Below are 15,734 nucleotides of genomic sequence, written 5' to 3' on the forward strand. Positions count from 1 at the left end.
CTCAGGGGCCCCGAGAGGTTCCCGGCTCTGGGGGGGAGCCCGGGCTCTGGGGACCCCCGGGACACCGGGCTGGGGGTCCCCCAAACACAGAGAAGGAGGTTTTGATGTCCCCAAGTGTGAAATAATGGTGCAGGGGGGATGTGTGGAGCCTGTGCCCATCCCCGTGGGATGCCTGTCCCAGAGGGATGCCCTTCCCAAGGGTGCCCCTTCTGGGGATGTGCCCACCCCTTTGGGATGCTTATCCCAGAGAAAAACCCATCTCAGGGCACGTCCTGAGAGCTGAATTCCTATCCTGGTGTGGTGCCCACTCCAGTGGGAGGACTGTCCCAAGAGGATACCCATTCTGGGGATGTGCCCACCCCTTTAGGATGCTTATCGCAGGGAAAAACCCATCTCAGGGAACGTCCTGAGAGCTGAATTCCCATCCTGGTTGGGTGCCCACTCCTGGACTGTCCCAAGAAGATGCCCATTCCAAAGGGATGCCCATTCTGATGGGATGCCTGTCCCAGAAGGATGCCTTTCCCAAGGATGCCCATTCTGGAGATGTGCCCACCCCTTTGGGATGCTTATCCCAGGGAAAAATCCCATCTCAGGGCACGTCCTGCGTGCTGAATTCCCATCCTGGTGTGGTGCCCACTCCAGTGGGAGGACTGTGCCAAGAAGATGCCCATTCCAAAGGGATGCCCATTCCAGAGGGATGCCCATCCTGAGGGAAGCCTGCCCCGCAGAAATGCCCATCCCATGCCAGCAGAGCACCTGCCAACCACGGAGCTGCACCCTCCCGCTTCGCCACATCATTTCTCTTGTGGTCACACACGGATGTAGGGCTGTTTGTGGGGCCAGTGGCCATCTCTGTCCCCTCTGGCCCCTGCCCCGGTAACCCCGGTGCCCTCCCCCGGCCCTGCTTTTCCCGCGGAGCCGAGGGGAGCCGTCAGCCCCGGCCGGTAGCGGTGATGGACGATGCTCATTCCCTGTCTGTCGTCTTGTACCTCCCGGGGCCGCTCCCAACTCCCGGCCTCGGCGGCACCAGCCCGACCGCCCCGGCAAATTCCAGCATCGGAGATGCTGCAGTCAAGGTGCCATGGTGATGGGCGCCGCAGCCCTGGGGATTGCACGGTCCCGGCCGGGAGCGGCGGCGACGGCGGGAATGGCTGCGATGGAGACGGGCACAGCGGGAGAAGGAACGGGGTCTGCGGGGAGGGGATGGCAGAGAGTGGAGGGAAGGAGGAGAGAGATGGACAGACAGCAGCCAGACAGGCTGATGGACGTGGAATGGGGATGGAGAAGTGATGGATGGACAGATGGACAGCTCATCGCACAGTTTGGGAGGCATTGGTGTCCCCCCTCCTTCCCCCAGCTCTCCCCAGACACAAATCAGGGCAGGACTGATAAAAATATATTCTTTATTCTTCTCTAAAGGCTATCAATGACACCTGTAACAAAGCATCATTATTATTAATTATTATTAATTATTATTATCTTTCATTATAAAAAACAGGGCCTGGGGCCAGCGAAGCAGGGTGGGGGGGGGGGGGGGGCGGCAGCACCAAACCGTCCACAATAAATATTTTATTTACAGCAAGAAGTGACCCCGTGGAGCCGGAGAGTGGCCAGCAAGGTGCTTGACACTGAGCCCACCCATGGCAGGACGGGGGTCCCTAGGACACATCCACACCCCCCACCCATAGGTGCCTTCAATCCAGCCGGGCACCCGTCATGGGGGGTGGGTGGCGCTGACCCCCGTCCGGGGCTGGGCAGGGCAGCTCACAGGCACTCGTGCAGCACCTGGGTGTTGGTGCAGTTGAGGCAGCTGACGTGGCAGCACCAGTGGAAGGTGCAGTTGCAGCGCTCGGTGACGCGCTGGGTGCGCGTGCGGTACCCGCGCCCGCAGCACAGCAGCTCGCACCCGTCCAGCCCTGGCGAGGAGCTGTTGCAGAACCTCCCAGCCGTGCCCGCCGTGCCCATCTTCCCGCTGTAGGTGCAGAAATTGGGCGATTTCTCGAAGTACACGAGGTCGTGGGGCGAGGGAGGTTTGTGGGCCGGGTTTTCGGGCTCCAGGTGATGCAGCTCCACCCGTGACGCGCGGTTGCTGCCCTTGTTGCCGTAGATGACGCGGGAAGCGCCGTCGAAGCGATCCTTCAGGACATCGCCCACGGCACGGAAGGTGGGCAGCCGCATCCAGCAGGTGCGCACGGTGCAGGAGCCCGACATGCCGTGGCACTTGCACTCCTGGCGCATCTCCGAGAAGACAGTCTGGAAGGAAAGGGGAATTTGGGGCTTTGTGAGCAGCCTGAGACCCACCCTAGGGACAACCGTGCTCCTACACCCCTCATTTCTGCAGTGTCACATCACTCAGACATCACTTGTCCCAAAGACAAGCACAAAACCCATCTCCAACTGTTCCCAAGACACATGGGAACAGGCAGAAGGTTTTGGTGGCCGTGCTCATCTCTGTGCCTGGAAGAAAAGGGGAATTTGGGACTTTGTGAGCAGCCTGAGATGTCCCTGGGGACCACCGTGCTCCTACACCCCTCATTTCTGCAGTGTCACATCACTCAGACATCACTTATTTATCCCAAAGACAAGTGTGAAACCCATCTCTAACTGTTCCCAGAACAGGCTGAAGGTCTTGGTGGTTGTGCTCATCTTTGTGCCTGGAAGGAAATGGGAATTTGGGGCTTTGTGAGCAGCCTGAGACCCTCCTGGGGACAACCGTGCTCTTACACCCCTCATTTCTTCACTGTCACATCTCTCAGACATCACTCGTCCCAAAGACAAGCACAAAACCCATCTCCAACTGTTCCCGACACACACATGGGAACAGGCTGAAGGTCTTGGTGGTTGTGCTCATCTTTGTGTCTGGAAGGAAAGAGGAATTTGGGGCTTTGTGAGCAGGTTGAGATCCCCCTGGGGACGCTCCTACACCCCTCATTTCTGCAGTGTCACATCACTCAGACATCATTTATCCCAAAGACAAGCACAAAACCCATCTCCAGTTGCTCCCAACACACACATGGGAACAGGCTGAAGGTTTTGGTGGCCTTGCTCATCTCTGTGCCCACCCCAGTGCCCTCAGCAAGCCCCCGGTGCCCTCACCATGCGCCCAGCCTCGTTGTTGTGCAGGTTCATGAGGAAACGCAGGTCCCGGCCCTTCTCACTGGAGTCCACAAACTCCCTCCCAAAGAGGCGGCCGAAGTCGATGTTGTCACTGCAGCCCCCCCAGTGCCAGTCGGGACCCCCGGGCCCACGGCGCCGGTAGTCACAGGTGCAGGACTCGATGGACCCCTCCGAGCACGACCGGGCCACCGAGTGTGTCACGCCAGCGCTGGTGATGGCAAAGATGAACGCTGTCTCCCGGCAGCCTGTGGAGGGAGCGGGGCCTCAGGGTGCTGCCAGGATGGGGAGGGGGCACCCACTGACACCCCCAACCCTCCATCACAATGAGCTGGTGATGCCCCATAGACACCAGGGGTGCTTTGATGAGCATCCCAACTTGGGGGTGCATGGAGGAGGTCTGGGGGACCCCCGTGCTTCCCCCCCACCAGCCTCACCCCTGTTGACGATTTTGCCGAAGATGTTGGGGCCCTGCGAGGTGGGGCAGTTCCAGCGGCGGTTGCGGAACTGCCACTTGCACTCCTTGATGGCGGTCTGGAGGCCGGAGCTGACGCTGTGCAGGATGCCGGGGTTCTGCCGGATCAGCTTGCGCTGCTTTCGGCTCAGCAGCTGCAGGCTGGGGTCCAGCACCAGCTGCACGTTCTTGGAGTCGGTCAGCAGGTTGGTGGACGAGGCCACGTTGATGATGCCCCTGTGGCACAGGTGGGGATGGTGACCCCAGCGCCTCCCTCCTCACCTCAGCCTCCCTGCAGGTTCCTCGCTGCCACCGCAGCATCCCCTGTAGGGATCCCAAACGCGGCTCGCAGCCCCGTGCTCCCCCACACGCCCCATTCCTGCGCGCAGGGCAGTCCCTGCTGTTCCTGTGCCAGCCCCGCCCTCCCGCCTCACCACCCCGGTGCCGGTACCGGTGCCGGGGCCGGTGCTGTCCGACTCACCACCACCGCCCGCTGTTGTTCACTGCCAGCGTGTTGGAGAGCGAGGAGAGGGCCAGAGCCCAGAGTGCCCGGAGCGCCAGCCCCAGCGCGGCGGCGCGCATGGCTCCGGCCCCGGGAGCCCCGGCAGAGTGCGCGGGCGAGCGGCCGTCCCGGTATTTATGGTGCCGCAGAGCCCCCGGCCCGGCCGCTACATCCACGCGTGTTTCCGGACGCGCGGGGCGGCTCCGAGATCAGGACGGCCGCGGGGGGACGCGGGGAGCGCCGGGCGGGCCGGGCCGGGCCGGCACCGCCGCCGCCACCGGGCTGCAGCCGGTGGCCGGGGCGCGGCGTCGGGGGTGCGGTGCCCAGCGCGCACCGACCGGGCCCCGGAGCGCGGCGTCGGGCGCTCCGTTCGCGGTGCCGCTTCTGGGGAGCCGGCGCTCGGCACTCTGTGCGTCGGTACCGCTGCTGGCTCTCGGCGGCCCGTGCGCGGTGCCCGGTGCCGGTGGTCGGTACCGGCAGCTCCCCGGGGAGCCGGCACGGCTGGACTGGGCTCGGCGCGGCGGGTGCACAGCGCTCAGCACCCGGGAGCATCTTCCAGCCCCTTCCCTCTTATAGGGGCGGCGCGGAGGGTCCCCGTGGGCCGGTCCCGCCGCGCGGGGCCTCCCCGCGTCCTCGCCCTAACAATGGGGAGCGGCGGAGCTGCGGCATCTCTTACGGGGCGGCGGGAGCGGCGGCGCCGGGGCTGTCCGTCACGGCCCGGATTAGCCCGGCGGGGTGGCTGCGCCCCGGCCCCGTGCCCAGAGCTCCCGGCTGCCGCCCCCCGCCTTCCCCGCCGTCCCGCGCACACGTTCTGCAGGCACCGGCACCGGCCCGCGACAGCTCCCGGTGCGAGGAGGAGCCGGTCCCGGAATAACCCGGGATGGCCCCGGACGGCTCCGGGCGCACGGAGGGAGCGGGGAACGGGGATAACCCGGGATGTCCCGGGACAGCCCGGGGTGCACAGGGGCAAGGAGTGACGGGATATCCCGGGACAGTCCCGGGCGCACGGGGGAGGCAGAGCTCCGTGACAGTCCCGGGCGCACGGGAAAGGCCGGGGACACCGTCCCGGGACTTCCCGGGGGACGCGACGTGCGGTGCCCGGGGACGGGGACCGTCGAGGCTGCCGGGCGCCCCTCCGGAGCCCACGGAGCCCTGTCCCGTCCTACTCCTTGCCCGGTGGAACGGGGCTACAGCCTCTTCCAGCCGCTGGAGCCCGGCTTGGGCTGTCCCGGGCTGTCCCGGACCCCCGTGAACGGTGTGCACAACCCGCGTGGGCGCGGCACGGCCCCGCACGGCTCCCGCTGCCCCGGAGAGCCCGGTCTGGGCCGGTACCGGGTGTCGGAGGTAGGGATGGACCGGAGGGATTGAGGGGGGGCGGACAGAAGGAAGGGCAGGGGGTGCTCGGATGGCGGCGGCCGGACGCGCCCACGGCCAGAACACGGGCACGCAGGGCCGGTGCTGGCCCGGTCCCCGTTGGGACACGACTGTCCCCGTCACCCCCCGCCCGGGCCAGTTGTGGGTGGGTGTGAAGTCCCCAGCGCGGGGCCCGACGGGCCGGGGGCCCTGAGCTGAGTCCCCCGTTGGGGCGGGACCGGGGGGAGTAATCCCCCCGCCGCGGTTTCCCCGGACCAGTCATGCGGGGCCGGATTAGCCCCGCTGGCCCGTCACGGCCCGGGGCCGCCGCTCTCCAGTTTAATTCAAGGACGGACAAAGCCCCGGGACGGCGGCGGGGGTGGGGGGCTCGCACCGGCACCCACCCGCACCCCTTCCCCCGGCCCGGGAGGAACCCAGGGCCGAGCCGGGGTCTGCTCCAGCGCGGCGCTCCCGCCTCCCCCGCCCCGGTTCCCGGCCGGGCCGGGCCGTGTCCACGCCCTCGGGCCTCCGCCCCGTCGGGGCTCCCGGGGCTGAGGTCAGCGGCCGCGGGGAGGCCCCGGGGCGCGGCTGGGAGGGCCCTGCCCGGGGCTGTGCCACCAGCGGCGGGGCGCAACCGCGGCCCTCGCCTCCCCCGCTCCATCCCGGGACTCTCCGGTCCTTGCACTCGCTGCCCGCTGCCCCGAGCCCCCGTTCCCCCCATCCCCTCTGTGCTGCAGCCCACGGCGGCCCGGTGCTCGGGATCCCCCCCAGTTCTGGGGTGCCGCTGGAACAGTTCCCGCAGCCGTCGGGGCGCCCGGTGCTGCTCGGCGCCCCCGGTACCTGCCTGGGAGCGGGGGGCATCCGTTCTGTCCCGTGGCGCCGAGCAGGGACGGACAAACGGACGGACGTGGGAAGCACCCGCGGGTTCCCCGCGCCCCGTCCCGTCCCCTGCCCAGCCTGCCAACACCGGGGCAGCCTCGGTACCGACCATACCGGCACGGTGCGGGGGTGCGCAGCCTGTCCCCCCGTTACGGTGCGGGGGTCCCCGTCCCCCGTGAAACACAGGGACCCCCCCAAACCGGGACGCTGCGTCCCCGGTGCTCACGGCGGGGGCGGAAGAGCCGGGACCCCGCTCTCCCCTTCGGACTCGGCTCTGTCCCCGCGGTGCCGGTGCCGATCCCGGTGCCGCCAGGACCGGGCTGATGGCGGGGTGGGGGGGGACACACGGGGAGCCCCCCTCAGTGTCCCCCCCCTCAGTGTCCCCCCCTCACTGCTGCAGCCGTTGCCATGGTAACGCCCGGTGCCTCTCGCCATTGCACCCCCCGCTCCCCCCCCCCCCTCCGCCGCTCCCCGTGCGCGCCCCCGGTCCCGGTGTGGGGGGGGGGAGGTTGCGGGAAGCGGAGCGGGGCGGCGGGAGGGGGGTTGGGGGGGGTTAACCGGGCGCTCTCGCGAGATCGGCGCGCTCGGGGCCTCCGCTTCCGGCGGCGGGAGCGGTGCAGAGTCAGCGGCGGCGGGGGCGGAACCGGCACCGGCACCGGCACCAGGTGCGGGGGGCCGCCCGCCGCTCGGGGGTGCGGGGCGCGGGCATCGCCGGGGGGTGCGCGGGGATAACCGGGGAGGGGATCAGCACCGCACCGGCGCGGGGGGGCTGCAGCCAGTACCGGGGAGCCCGGTGCGGCGGGGGCGCGGAGCCCCGGTGGGTTGGGGTCGTACCGGGCGGCGCGGGGGGATGCGGTGCGGTGCGGCGGGGGCGGGGGGCGATGCGCAGGGGGGGGCGGCGCGGTGCGGGATGGAGAGGAGGGGGTTTGGGGGCGCGTTGTGATGGGGGGGTTGGTGAAGAGGGGGAGCGGGGAATTGGGGGTCCCGGGGGCGCGGGGGATGCGCACGGTGCGGGGGAAGGGGCGCGCTGCGGGTCGGGTTGGGGGGGGGGGGTGATGTGGCCTCCCCCTCCGGCGAGGTTGCGGTGATGGGGGCATCGTGCGGAGGCTGGGTCGGGTCCGGTCCGGGGGGGCTCTGCTCTTCTCGAGGGGGGCGACAGCTCTGCCTCAGTTTCCCTCAGTGCAGCGCCCTGCGCTGTCCTTCTGCAGGGTGCAGCGGGGGCCGGCTCAGCATCCCCCGAGCTGCACACACAGACACCCCCACACAGTCCGCAACCCCCTCCCCACCCCCTTTCATGGGGTCCCCCAAACCCTGCATCCCCCCAGGACACGAGGATCCCCGATTCCCCCTTACTCCGAGCACCGGGGACCCCTCAGCTCCACCCCTGCAGATTTCAGGGCCTCCCCCAGCCTGCCCCATGCCCCCGCAGGATCCGGCCTCGGAGCCAGCGCCGCCGTCACCATGGGCAACATCTTCGGGAACCTGCTGAAGAGCCTGATCGGCAAGAAGGAGATGCGGATCCTCATGGTGGGGCTGGACGCTGCTGGCAAGACCACCATCCTCTACAAGCTCAAACTGGGCGAGATCGTCACCACCATCCCCACCATCGGTGGGTGGGCTTGAGGGGGGGGCGCCGAGCAGAGCCCGCTCCCAATCTAGGCTCCTTTGACGGGGCTGCCCCGTGCCTCAGTTTCCCTGCACTGTTGCTCCCCGCAGGGTTCAACATGGAGACAGTGGAGTACAAGAACATCAGCTTCACCCTGTGGGATGTGGGAGGGCAGCACCGGGGGCCAGAATGGGGTGACCAGGGCATAGCACCCCGGAATTGGGTGACCAGAACCAGCACCAGGGTGCAGAATGGGGTGACCAGAACCAGCACCCCAAAATGGGGTGAACAAAGCCAGCACCCCAAAATGGGGTGACCAGAGCCAGGGCCCAGAATGGGGTGACCAGAGCCAGCATCCCAGAGTGGGTTCACCAGAGCCAGCACCTCAGAATGGGGTGACCAGCACTAGGGCCCAGAATAGGGGTGACCAGGGCTCCTTTGAAGGGGCTGGTGGCTGCCCCGTGCCTCAGTTTCCCCGCACTGTCTCTCCCTGCAGGGTTCAACGTGGAGACAGTGGAGTACAAGAACATCAACTTCACCCTGTGGGATGGGTGGGCAGGACCAGGACCCAGAATGGGATGACCAGGACCAGCACCAGGGCCCAGAATGGGGTTGCCCAGGGCTCCTTTGAAGGGGCTGGTGGGTGCCCCGTGCCTCAGTTTCCCCGCACGGTCTCTCCCTGCAGGGTTCAATGTGGAGACAGTGGAGTACAAGAACATCAGCTTCACCGTGTGGGATGTGGGTGGGCAGGACAAGATCCGGCCCCTCTGGAGGCATTACTTCCAGAACACCCAGGGTAGGTGGCTCAGGGCACATCGTGGTGGGGACTCGGGGAGCAGCACAGGCAGCCCTGATGGTGTCCCCTGCTCTGGCCAGGGCTGATCTTCGTGGTGGACAGCAACGACCGGGAGCGGGTGAACGAGGCGCGGGAGGAGCTGATGCGGATGCTGGCGGAGGATGAGCTCAGGGACGCCGTCCTCCTCGTCTTCGCCAACAAGCAGGTGGGTCTGGGGGTGGGGAGAGCCTTGTGGTGGGGGGAGACATCCCTGGGGTGTCAGGGCAGCTGTGTGGTGTGGGACGTGCTGCGGCATCAGGGCTGGTGTCAGAGAGGTGGTGGGACAGAGGCACGGCCATGCCTGTGGCACCAGGGATGGTGGTGGCCCTTGGAGTCGTCTCCGTGGCACCAGGGTTGGTGGTGGCCCTCTCTTTGGCACCAGGGATAGTGGTGGCCCCCAGACCCATCTCCATGGCACCAGGGATGGTGGTGGCCCTCTGTGGCACCAGGGATAGTGGTGGCCCTTGGAGTCATCCCCGTGGCACCAGGGATGGTGGTGGTCCTCCCTGTGGCACCAGAGATGGTGGTGGCCTCAGGGGTCATTCCCATGGCACAGGGATGGTGGTGGCCCCCAGACCCATCCTTGTGGCACCAGGGATAGTGGTGGCCCTTGGAGTCATCTTCATAGCACCAAGGAAGGTGGTGGCCCTTGAAGCTATCCCTGTGGCACAAGGGATGGTGGTGACCCCCAGAGCCATCCCCTGGCACCAGGGATAGTGGTGGCCCTCCCTGTGGCACCAGGGATGGTGGTGGCCCTTGGAGTCATCTCCATAGCACCACGGATGGTGGTGGCCCTCTCTGTGGCACCAGGGATGGTGGTGGCCCCTAGAGCCATCCCGAAAACCCCAGGGATGGTGGTGGCCCCTGGGTCTATCCCCATGTCACCAGGCATGGTGGTGGCCCTCATGGCCATTCCCAAGACACCAAGGATGATCTTTAACCCAGCTCTGTCCATCCCTGTGGCACCAGGGCTGGTGTTTAACCCAACTCTGTCCATCCCTGTGGCACCAGGGCTGGTGTTTAACCCAGCTCTGTCCATCCCTGCGGTGCCAGGGCTGGTGTTTAACCCAGCTCTGTCCATCCCTGTGGTGCCAAGGCTGGTGTTTAACCCAGCTCTGTCCATCCCTGCGGTGCCAGGGCTGGTGTTTAACCCAGCTCTGTCCATCCCTGCGGTGCCAAGGCTGGTGTTTAACCCAGCTCTGTCCACCCCTGTGGTGCCAGGGCTGGTGCCTCACATCCCCCTGGCACATTCCCCCTCCTCCCTGCAGCATCAGGCCTGCTGATGCTCCCCTGTGGCCGAGCTGTGCCCACTCCCATGGCATCAGAGCTGGTGCCAGCCCCCGTGGAGGGGCATGGAGGGCTGGCATCCATTCCTGTACATCCCTTGTGCGCTGCAGGACCTGCCCAACGCCATGAACGCAGCGGAGATCACGGACAAGCTGGGGCTGCACTCCCTGCGCCACCGTAACTGGTACATCCAGGCCACCTGTGCCACCAGCGGGGACGGGCTCTATGAGGGCCTTGACTGGCTCGCCAACCAGCTCAAGAACAAGAAATGAGGGGGGGTCTCCTCTGTGCCCCCCCCCGGGCCATGCCAGGGCCCCCCCCGGCCGCCCCCTCCCCGCCCCGGTTGGGTTTTGCTTTCTTCTGGCACCGGTTGCTGTGGGGTTTTTTCGCCTTTTTTTGGGGTCCCCCTGGTTCCCCTCGGATCTCGTGTGTGCGTGCGTGGAATTAGAGCTCTATATAACGCCCAGGGGGGCAGGGGCAGAGCCCTGGCAGGGTGGGATGGGGGCTGGGGGCAGCCACCTCAGCACTGCCCTGCCTTGGGGGGACCAGGGACACCCCGTCCCCATGCATGTCCCTCCTGCACCCCTCGCCTTCCTCTGGACCAAATGTGGGGGCAGCAGGGCCATGGGGAGGGGGGGATTTGGGATTCTACACCTCCTCCACCCTCCCAGCACTCCCTCCCAGCCCTGTTTGCCCCCCCTGGGCATTCCACACGTCCCCCCCATGTCACTTCGAGGCAGGTCTCCTTCCCGCAGCGTGACCCTCGCAGAGGTGGCGGTGACACACAGAGCTGCCAGGACCTCTGTGGTCCCCTTTGGCCGTGCCCCCCCACCTCACCCTGGCCACCTGCCCCCATCCTGTCCCCCCCGCCCATGCCAGCATAGTGATTGTATGTCCCTGCCCCTCACGGACGGACAGTGTCCCCCCCCCAAACCCGTTCTGTGCCCCCCACCCCTTCCCCAGCACCGTATTTATACCCCTGGTCTGTGCTTGGTGTGACGTGTCGCTGCGGCTCTGCCCTGTCCAGGGACGTGTGTTCTCAGCCCCCCAGCCCCCCCCCCCCGAGCCTGAGACGGTGGGTGACCTCCCCTGACCCCCCCTGACCCCCCCCCCTTGGATATTAAACATGTTTTATGTAGCTCTGCCCCTCGGCTCTTCTTCCGTGGGGGTCCCGCCGAGGGGACGGTGATGGACAGCCCTGGGCTGGCTTTAATTAGAAAGAGCTTAACGGGGACGGGGGGGGGGGGGGGGGGTGAGGTGGGGCTGGCAGGGGGTGAGGGGGGGTAGGGGGGGCTCCCCCCCCTTCCCAGGCTCATCTTTAGGGGAATATTGGATGAAATGGTAAATCCCATTAGTGCTAATCCCAGCTGGGGCGTGGGGACGGTGCCAGCGCTGGGATGGGCGCGAGTGGGGCTTGGCCCCCCCTTCTCCTTGTTGTCACCCCCCCCTGCATGGGTTTAGGGGGGCTGAGTGGCATTTGGGGCCAGCACTGCCATGCCATGCCGTGCCCGTGTCCCCTCTGGATGGTGGCTGGAGGGGGGGTTTGGCCACGTCTGTGTCATTGGGGGGCTGTGGTGGGGGGTCCCTGGTGGCTGAGAGCTGCAGAGACAGGACCGGGGACCAGAATGGGGTGACCAGAACCAGAACCAGGGACCAGAATGGGGTGACAAGAACCAGCACCAGGCACCAGAATGGGGTGACCAGAACCAGCACCCCAGAATGAGGTGACCAGAACCAGCACCAGGCACCAGAATGGGGTGACAAGAACCAGCACCAGGGACCAGAATGGGGTGACCAGAACCAGAACCAGGGACCAGAATGGGGTGACCAGAGCCACCACCAGGGACCAGAATGGGGGTGACCAGGGCTCCCCAGTGGGTTGGGGGCTGTGGAGGTGACATGGGGGTGCTCCAGTGCAGGTGACCCGTGCCCCACAGTGGGTTGGGGACCATGGAGATGATCCCGGGGAGCCACACTGGGGATCACCGGGGCTCTGGGAGCTCCACCGGGGGCTCAGTGTGGCTCACCGGGACTCCCCGGTGGGCGGGAGCAGCGGAGCCGGCCCCGATGCGTTCCCACCGGCTGTACCGAGGGCTTTGTGTGCCGAGGGCTGACCCGGCGGCCCTAATCCCATTAACGGCCCGGGCCCCGCCGCCAGCCTGGCTTCCCCACCTCTCGGCAACCGAGCCTGGTATGTGGGTGCGCCGGTGGGGCCGGCGTGCCGATGCCGTCGTCCGGGAGCTGCACCGTCACCGTCCCGGAGCGGCACCGGCGCCGGTGACAGCAATGAGGTGCCACCATCCCCGCGGGCACGGGGCGGGGGATCCCGGCTGCCCACCGTGTGCCCCACGGAGTGGGGGCATATCCTGGGTGTCCCCACGGACGGGTTTGCTGGGGCCGGTTCCGTTCCACCGGGCTCCAGCCGGCCCGCGGGCTCGGTATCACTTGGAAGAGCGGCGGAGGTACCGAGAGAAGGAGAAAGAATGACCCGGAGCCGCGGGGTGCTGGAGAAGGGGTCGGGACCCGGGGAGCGGTCCTGGGCCCCGGTGGGTGCCGGTTCCCCGGGCTGTGCTGCCGCCTGCTGGCACCGGGGATGTTACCGGGGTGGGCTGCACCCAACCGGCGCTCGGGACGCGTTCCCCGGCCCGGACCCTCCGGTTTGACCCCGCGGTCTCTGACCCTCACCCGGAGCCCCCGCTGGGACGGTCCCGGGCTGGGGCGGACTCCGGGGTTCCCACGGAGCACCGGGCACCGGAGCAGCGGCCGGTCCTGAGCATCCTCCCGTCCCCCAGCCCCACTGGGGAGGCGCCGGTGCCCGTCCCGGGGCCGCTCTCGATGTGGGGGCGGTCCCGGGGGCGGGGCCCGAGGTGAGGGGGCGGTCCCGGTGCCGGTGTCCGTTCCCCCGCCGCCAGCCCGGCCATGCCGTTCCCCGCCGCTCTGCTCCTCTTGGCTCTGCTGCTGCCGCCGCCGCCGCTCTGCCGCGCCGCCGAGAGCGAAACCGAAAGCGGCGCCCGGGAGCTACGGCTGGAAACGATCGTGAGCCCCGGGAGGGGAAACGGGGGAACCGGGGGAACCGGGCACCGGGGAGCCACGCGGCCCCCTTGGGCAGGCTGAGACCGGGACCGGCAGGGACCGAGAGGGACCGGCGGGACACCGAGCACCGGCGGGAGGCTCGGGGGGCACCGGGGAGCCCGGCCTGGGCACGGGGCGGGGAAGGAGGCACCGGCAGGCCCGGGCTGCGGCGGGAGCGAGCCACGGGGCACCGGGAGGAGCGGGCTGCCACGGGGCACCGGGAGGAGCGGGCTGGCACGGGAGGGCACCGGGAGGACCGGGCTGTGGCGGAGGAAGGCGGCGCACCCAGGACCGGGGGCCCGGTTGGGAGTTCGGCTCTCAGGGGGCTGCGGGGACCCCGAGGGGAGGGGGCTCGGTCCCGGTTCTCCGTGCCGGTTCTCCGCGAGCTCCCCGTTGCAGGTGGCCCCTCCCGAGGGCTGCACGGAGCTGTCGGCGCCGGGGGACACGGTGCACATCCACTACACGGTGAGCACGGGCGGCAGGAACACGTCAGCACTGCGCTCCCGGTGGGCGGGGCGGGGGGCACCGGCACCGGCAACGGCACCGGGGTGGTACCGGGGTAGTACCGGGGTGGGAAATGGGGCGGTACCGGGGTGGCACCGGGGTGGTACCGGGGTGGGAAATGGGGCGGCACCGGGGTGGTACCGGGGGTGGTACCGGGGTGAGAAACGGGGCGGTACCGGGGGCGGTACCGGGGATGGTACCGGGGGTGATACCGGGGTGGTACCGGGGTGGTACCGGGGTGGGAAATGGGGCGGCACCGGGGCGGTACCGGGGGTGGTACCGGGGTGGGAAATGCGGCAGTTCCGGGGTGGTACCGGCGGTGGTACCGAGGGTGGTACCGGGGTGGGAAATGGGGCGGTACGGGGGGTGGTACGGGGGTAGTACCGGGGTGGTACCGCGGTGGTAGCGGGGCGGTACCGGGGTGGTACCAGGGTGGTACCGCGGTGGAACCGGAGTGAGCGGAGGGGTGGTACCGGGGTGGTTATGGGGGCTGGAGAAGTTGGAAGGTACCATGGTGTCACTGAAAATGGCATGGGGACAGTGCCAGGATGGGCTCTGGGTGGCACCTGGAGTGGCACGGGGGTGACACGGGCTGGGACAGCACCAGGATGGGCTCTGGGTGGCACCTGGGGTGGCACAGGGGTGTCACTGGGAATGGCATGGGGACAGGCCCAGGATGGGCTCTGGGTGGCACCTGGGGTGGCACGGGGGTGACACTGGGGCTTGCATGGGCATGGCTGGCATTGGGATCAGCCCGAGGATTACCTTGGCATGGCCCTGGGACCAGAGTGACCTGGAGTGTACCAGGACTGGCATCAGCACAAGGGTGGCACAGGGATGGCACAGGGACTGGTATCAGCACAGGGGGGCTGCAGGAACTGGGATCAGTACAGGGGTGGTACAGGGGTGGCACAGAGGGGCCACAGGGACTGGCATCAGCACAGAGATGGCACAGGGGTGGCACAGGGACTGGGATCAGCACAGGAGTGGCACAGGGATGGCACAGGGACTGGCATCAGCACAGGGATGGCACAGGAATGGCACAGGGACTAGCATCAGCACAAGGGGGGCACAGGGATGGCACAGGGACTGGGATCAGCACAGGGGTGGCACAGGGATTCCCACTGGGACGGCACAGGGGCTGGCATCAGCACAGGGACTGGCATCAGCATAGGGGTGGCACAGGGACTGGGATCAGTACAGGCATGGCACAGGGGTGGCACAGGGACTGGGATCAGCACAGGGGTGGCACAGGGATGGCACAGGGACTGGGATCAGCCCCAGAGCAGCACTGGGACCACGCTGGCAGCCAAGTGCCACCATGGCGGGGTGACCATGGCAATGCCCCCCACAGGGCACCCTGGAGGATGGCCGCATCATCGACTCCTCCCTCGGCCGGGACCCCCTGCAGGTGGAGCTGGGCAGGCACCAGGTGATCCCTGGTGAGTGAGGGGCTCAGGGGGAGCAGGGCTGGGGGGCACCAGGGTCACCCCAACCAGCCCCACTCACCCTCACCCCGCTCTGCCACAGGTCTGGAGCAGAGCCTGCTGGACATGTGTGTGGGGTAAGTGCGGATGGGGGACACGGGGGTGGCAGTGTCCCCTCCCGTGTCCCCTCCCCAGTGTCCCCTCCCCAGTGTCCCCAGCAGAGTTTGTGGCACCGACACTGTCACCATGGCAGGGAGAAGCGCAGAGCCATCATCCCCCCTCACTTAGCCTATGGCAAACGGGGCTCCCCCCCAAGCATCCCAGGTGAGTGCAGCCCTCAGGGGGGTCTCTGTGGGGTCTCTGTGGGGTCTCTGTGGGGTCTCTTTGGGGTCTCTGTGGGGTCTTTTTGGGGTCCCTGCTCAGGCTGTGGCCCCCTTGCAGGTGACGCTGTGCTGCGCTTCGAGGTGGAGCTGGTGGGGCTGTCCCGTGCCAGTTACTGGCAGAAGGTGCTGAATGAGGTGGTGCCACTGCTGTGCCTGGCACTGGTGCCAGCGCTGCTGGGGCTCATTGGCTTCCACCTCTACCGCAAGGCCAGCAGCCCCAAGCTGTCCAAGAAGAAGCAGAAGGAGGAGAAGAGGAACAAAGCCAAAAAGAAATAAAACCTTCCCCCCTTTTGGCATCTGTGGCTGCTCTTCCTGACA

The 15,734-nt window shown here is 67.6% G+C and overlaps 3 protein-coding genes across 3 annotated transcripts; 2 read left to right on the forward strand and 1 right to left on the reverse strand.

Annotated features, from left to right (window-relative positions):
- Positions 1-1,764: 1,764 nt before the first annotated feature.
- Positions 1,765-4,150, reverse strand: WNT1 (Wnt family member 1). Its single transcript, XM_058822068.1, has 4 exons — positions 4,050-4,150; positions 3,552-3,805; positions 3,097-3,362; positions 1,765-2,253 (listed from the first exon to the last, which is right to left on the reverse strand). Exons 1-4 carry the CDS (start codon positions 4,148-4,150, stop codon positions 1,765-1,767), a joined length of 1,110 nt encoding a protein of 369 aa, XP_058678051.1.
- A 2,748-nt stretch (positions 4,151-6,898) lies between these two features.
- ARF3 (ADP ribosylation factor 3) lies at positions 6,899-11,027 on the forward strand. The gene is made up of 5 exons (XM_058822076.1): positions 6,899-6,967; positions 7,732-7,911; positions 8,594-8,704; positions 8,785-8,909; positions 10,141-11,027. The coding sequence occupies exons 2-5, from the start codon at positions 7,764-7,766 to the stop codon at positions 10,300-10,302; spliced, it is 546 nt and encodes a 181-aa protein (XP_058678059.1). The 5' UTR covers positions 6,899-6,967; positions 7,732-7,763; the 3' UTR covers positions 10,303-11,027.
- A 1,891-nt stretch (positions 11,028-12,918) lies between these two features.
- On the forward strand, positions 12,919-15,712 carry FKBP11 (FKBP prolyl isomerase 11). The gene is made up of 6 exons (XM_058822075.1): positions 12,919-13,066; positions 13,502-13,567; positions 14,961-15,048; positions 15,137-15,170; positions 15,287-15,357; positions 15,475-15,712. Exons 1-6 carry the CDS (start codon positions 12,950-12,952, stop codon positions 15,690-15,692), a joined length of 594 nt encoding a protein of 197 aa, XP_058678058.1. The 5' UTR covers positions 12,919-12,949; the 3' UTR covers positions 15,693-15,712.
- Positions 15,713-15,734: the final 22 nt, after the last annotated feature.

The sequence above is a fragment of the Ammospiza caudacuta genome, chromosome 31, assembly GCF_027887145.1.
Source record: "Ammospiza caudacuta isolate bAmmCau1 chromosome 31, bAmmCau1.pri, whole genome shotgun sequence".
NCBI classification, from domain to species: domain Eukaryota; kingdom Metazoa; phylum Chordata; class Aves; order Passeriformes; family Passerellidae; genus Ammospiza; species Ammospiza caudacuta.

Bases quoted from the DNA above. Each gene is read 5' to 3' on its own strand.
- WNT1 (XM_058822068.1), bottom strand. From the start codon at position 4,150: ATGCGCGCCGCCGCGCTGGGGCTGGCGCTCCGGGCACTCTGGGCTCTG. The intron at 3,806-4,049 runs GTGAGTCGGACA...CCTGTGCCACAG, and splicing joins AACAACAGCGGGCGGTGGTG to GGGCATCATCAACGTGGCCT. The intron at 2,254-3,096 runs GTGAGGGCACCG...CTTTCCTTCCAG, and splicing joins ACAACGAGGCTGGGCGCATG to ACTGTCTTCTCGGAGATGCG.
- ARF3 (XM_058822076.1), top strand. From the start codon at position 7,764: ATGGGCAACATCTTCGGGAACCTGCTGAAGAGCCTGATCGGCAAGAAG. The intron at 7,912-8,593 runs GTGGGTGGGCTT...CTCTCCCTGCAG, and splicing joins CACCACCATCCCCACCATCG to GGTTCAATGTGGAGACAGTG. The intron at 8,705-8,784 runs GTAGGTGGCTCA...TGCTCTGGCCAG, and splicing joins TTACTTCCAGAACACCCAGG to GGCTGATCTTCGTGGTGGAC.
- FKBP11 (XM_058822075.1), top strand. From the start codon at position 12,950: ATGCCGTTCCCCGCCGCTCTGCTCCTCTTGGCTCTGCTGCTGCCGCCG. The intron at 13,067-13,501 runs GTGAGCCCCGGG...TCCCCGTTGCAG, and splicing joins AGCTACGGCTGGAAACGATC to GTGGCCCCTCCCGAGGGCTG. The intron at 15,049-15,136 runs GTGAGTGAGGGG...GCTCTGCCACAG, and splicing joins CAGGCACCAGGTGATCCCTG to GTCTGGAGCAGAGCCTGCTG.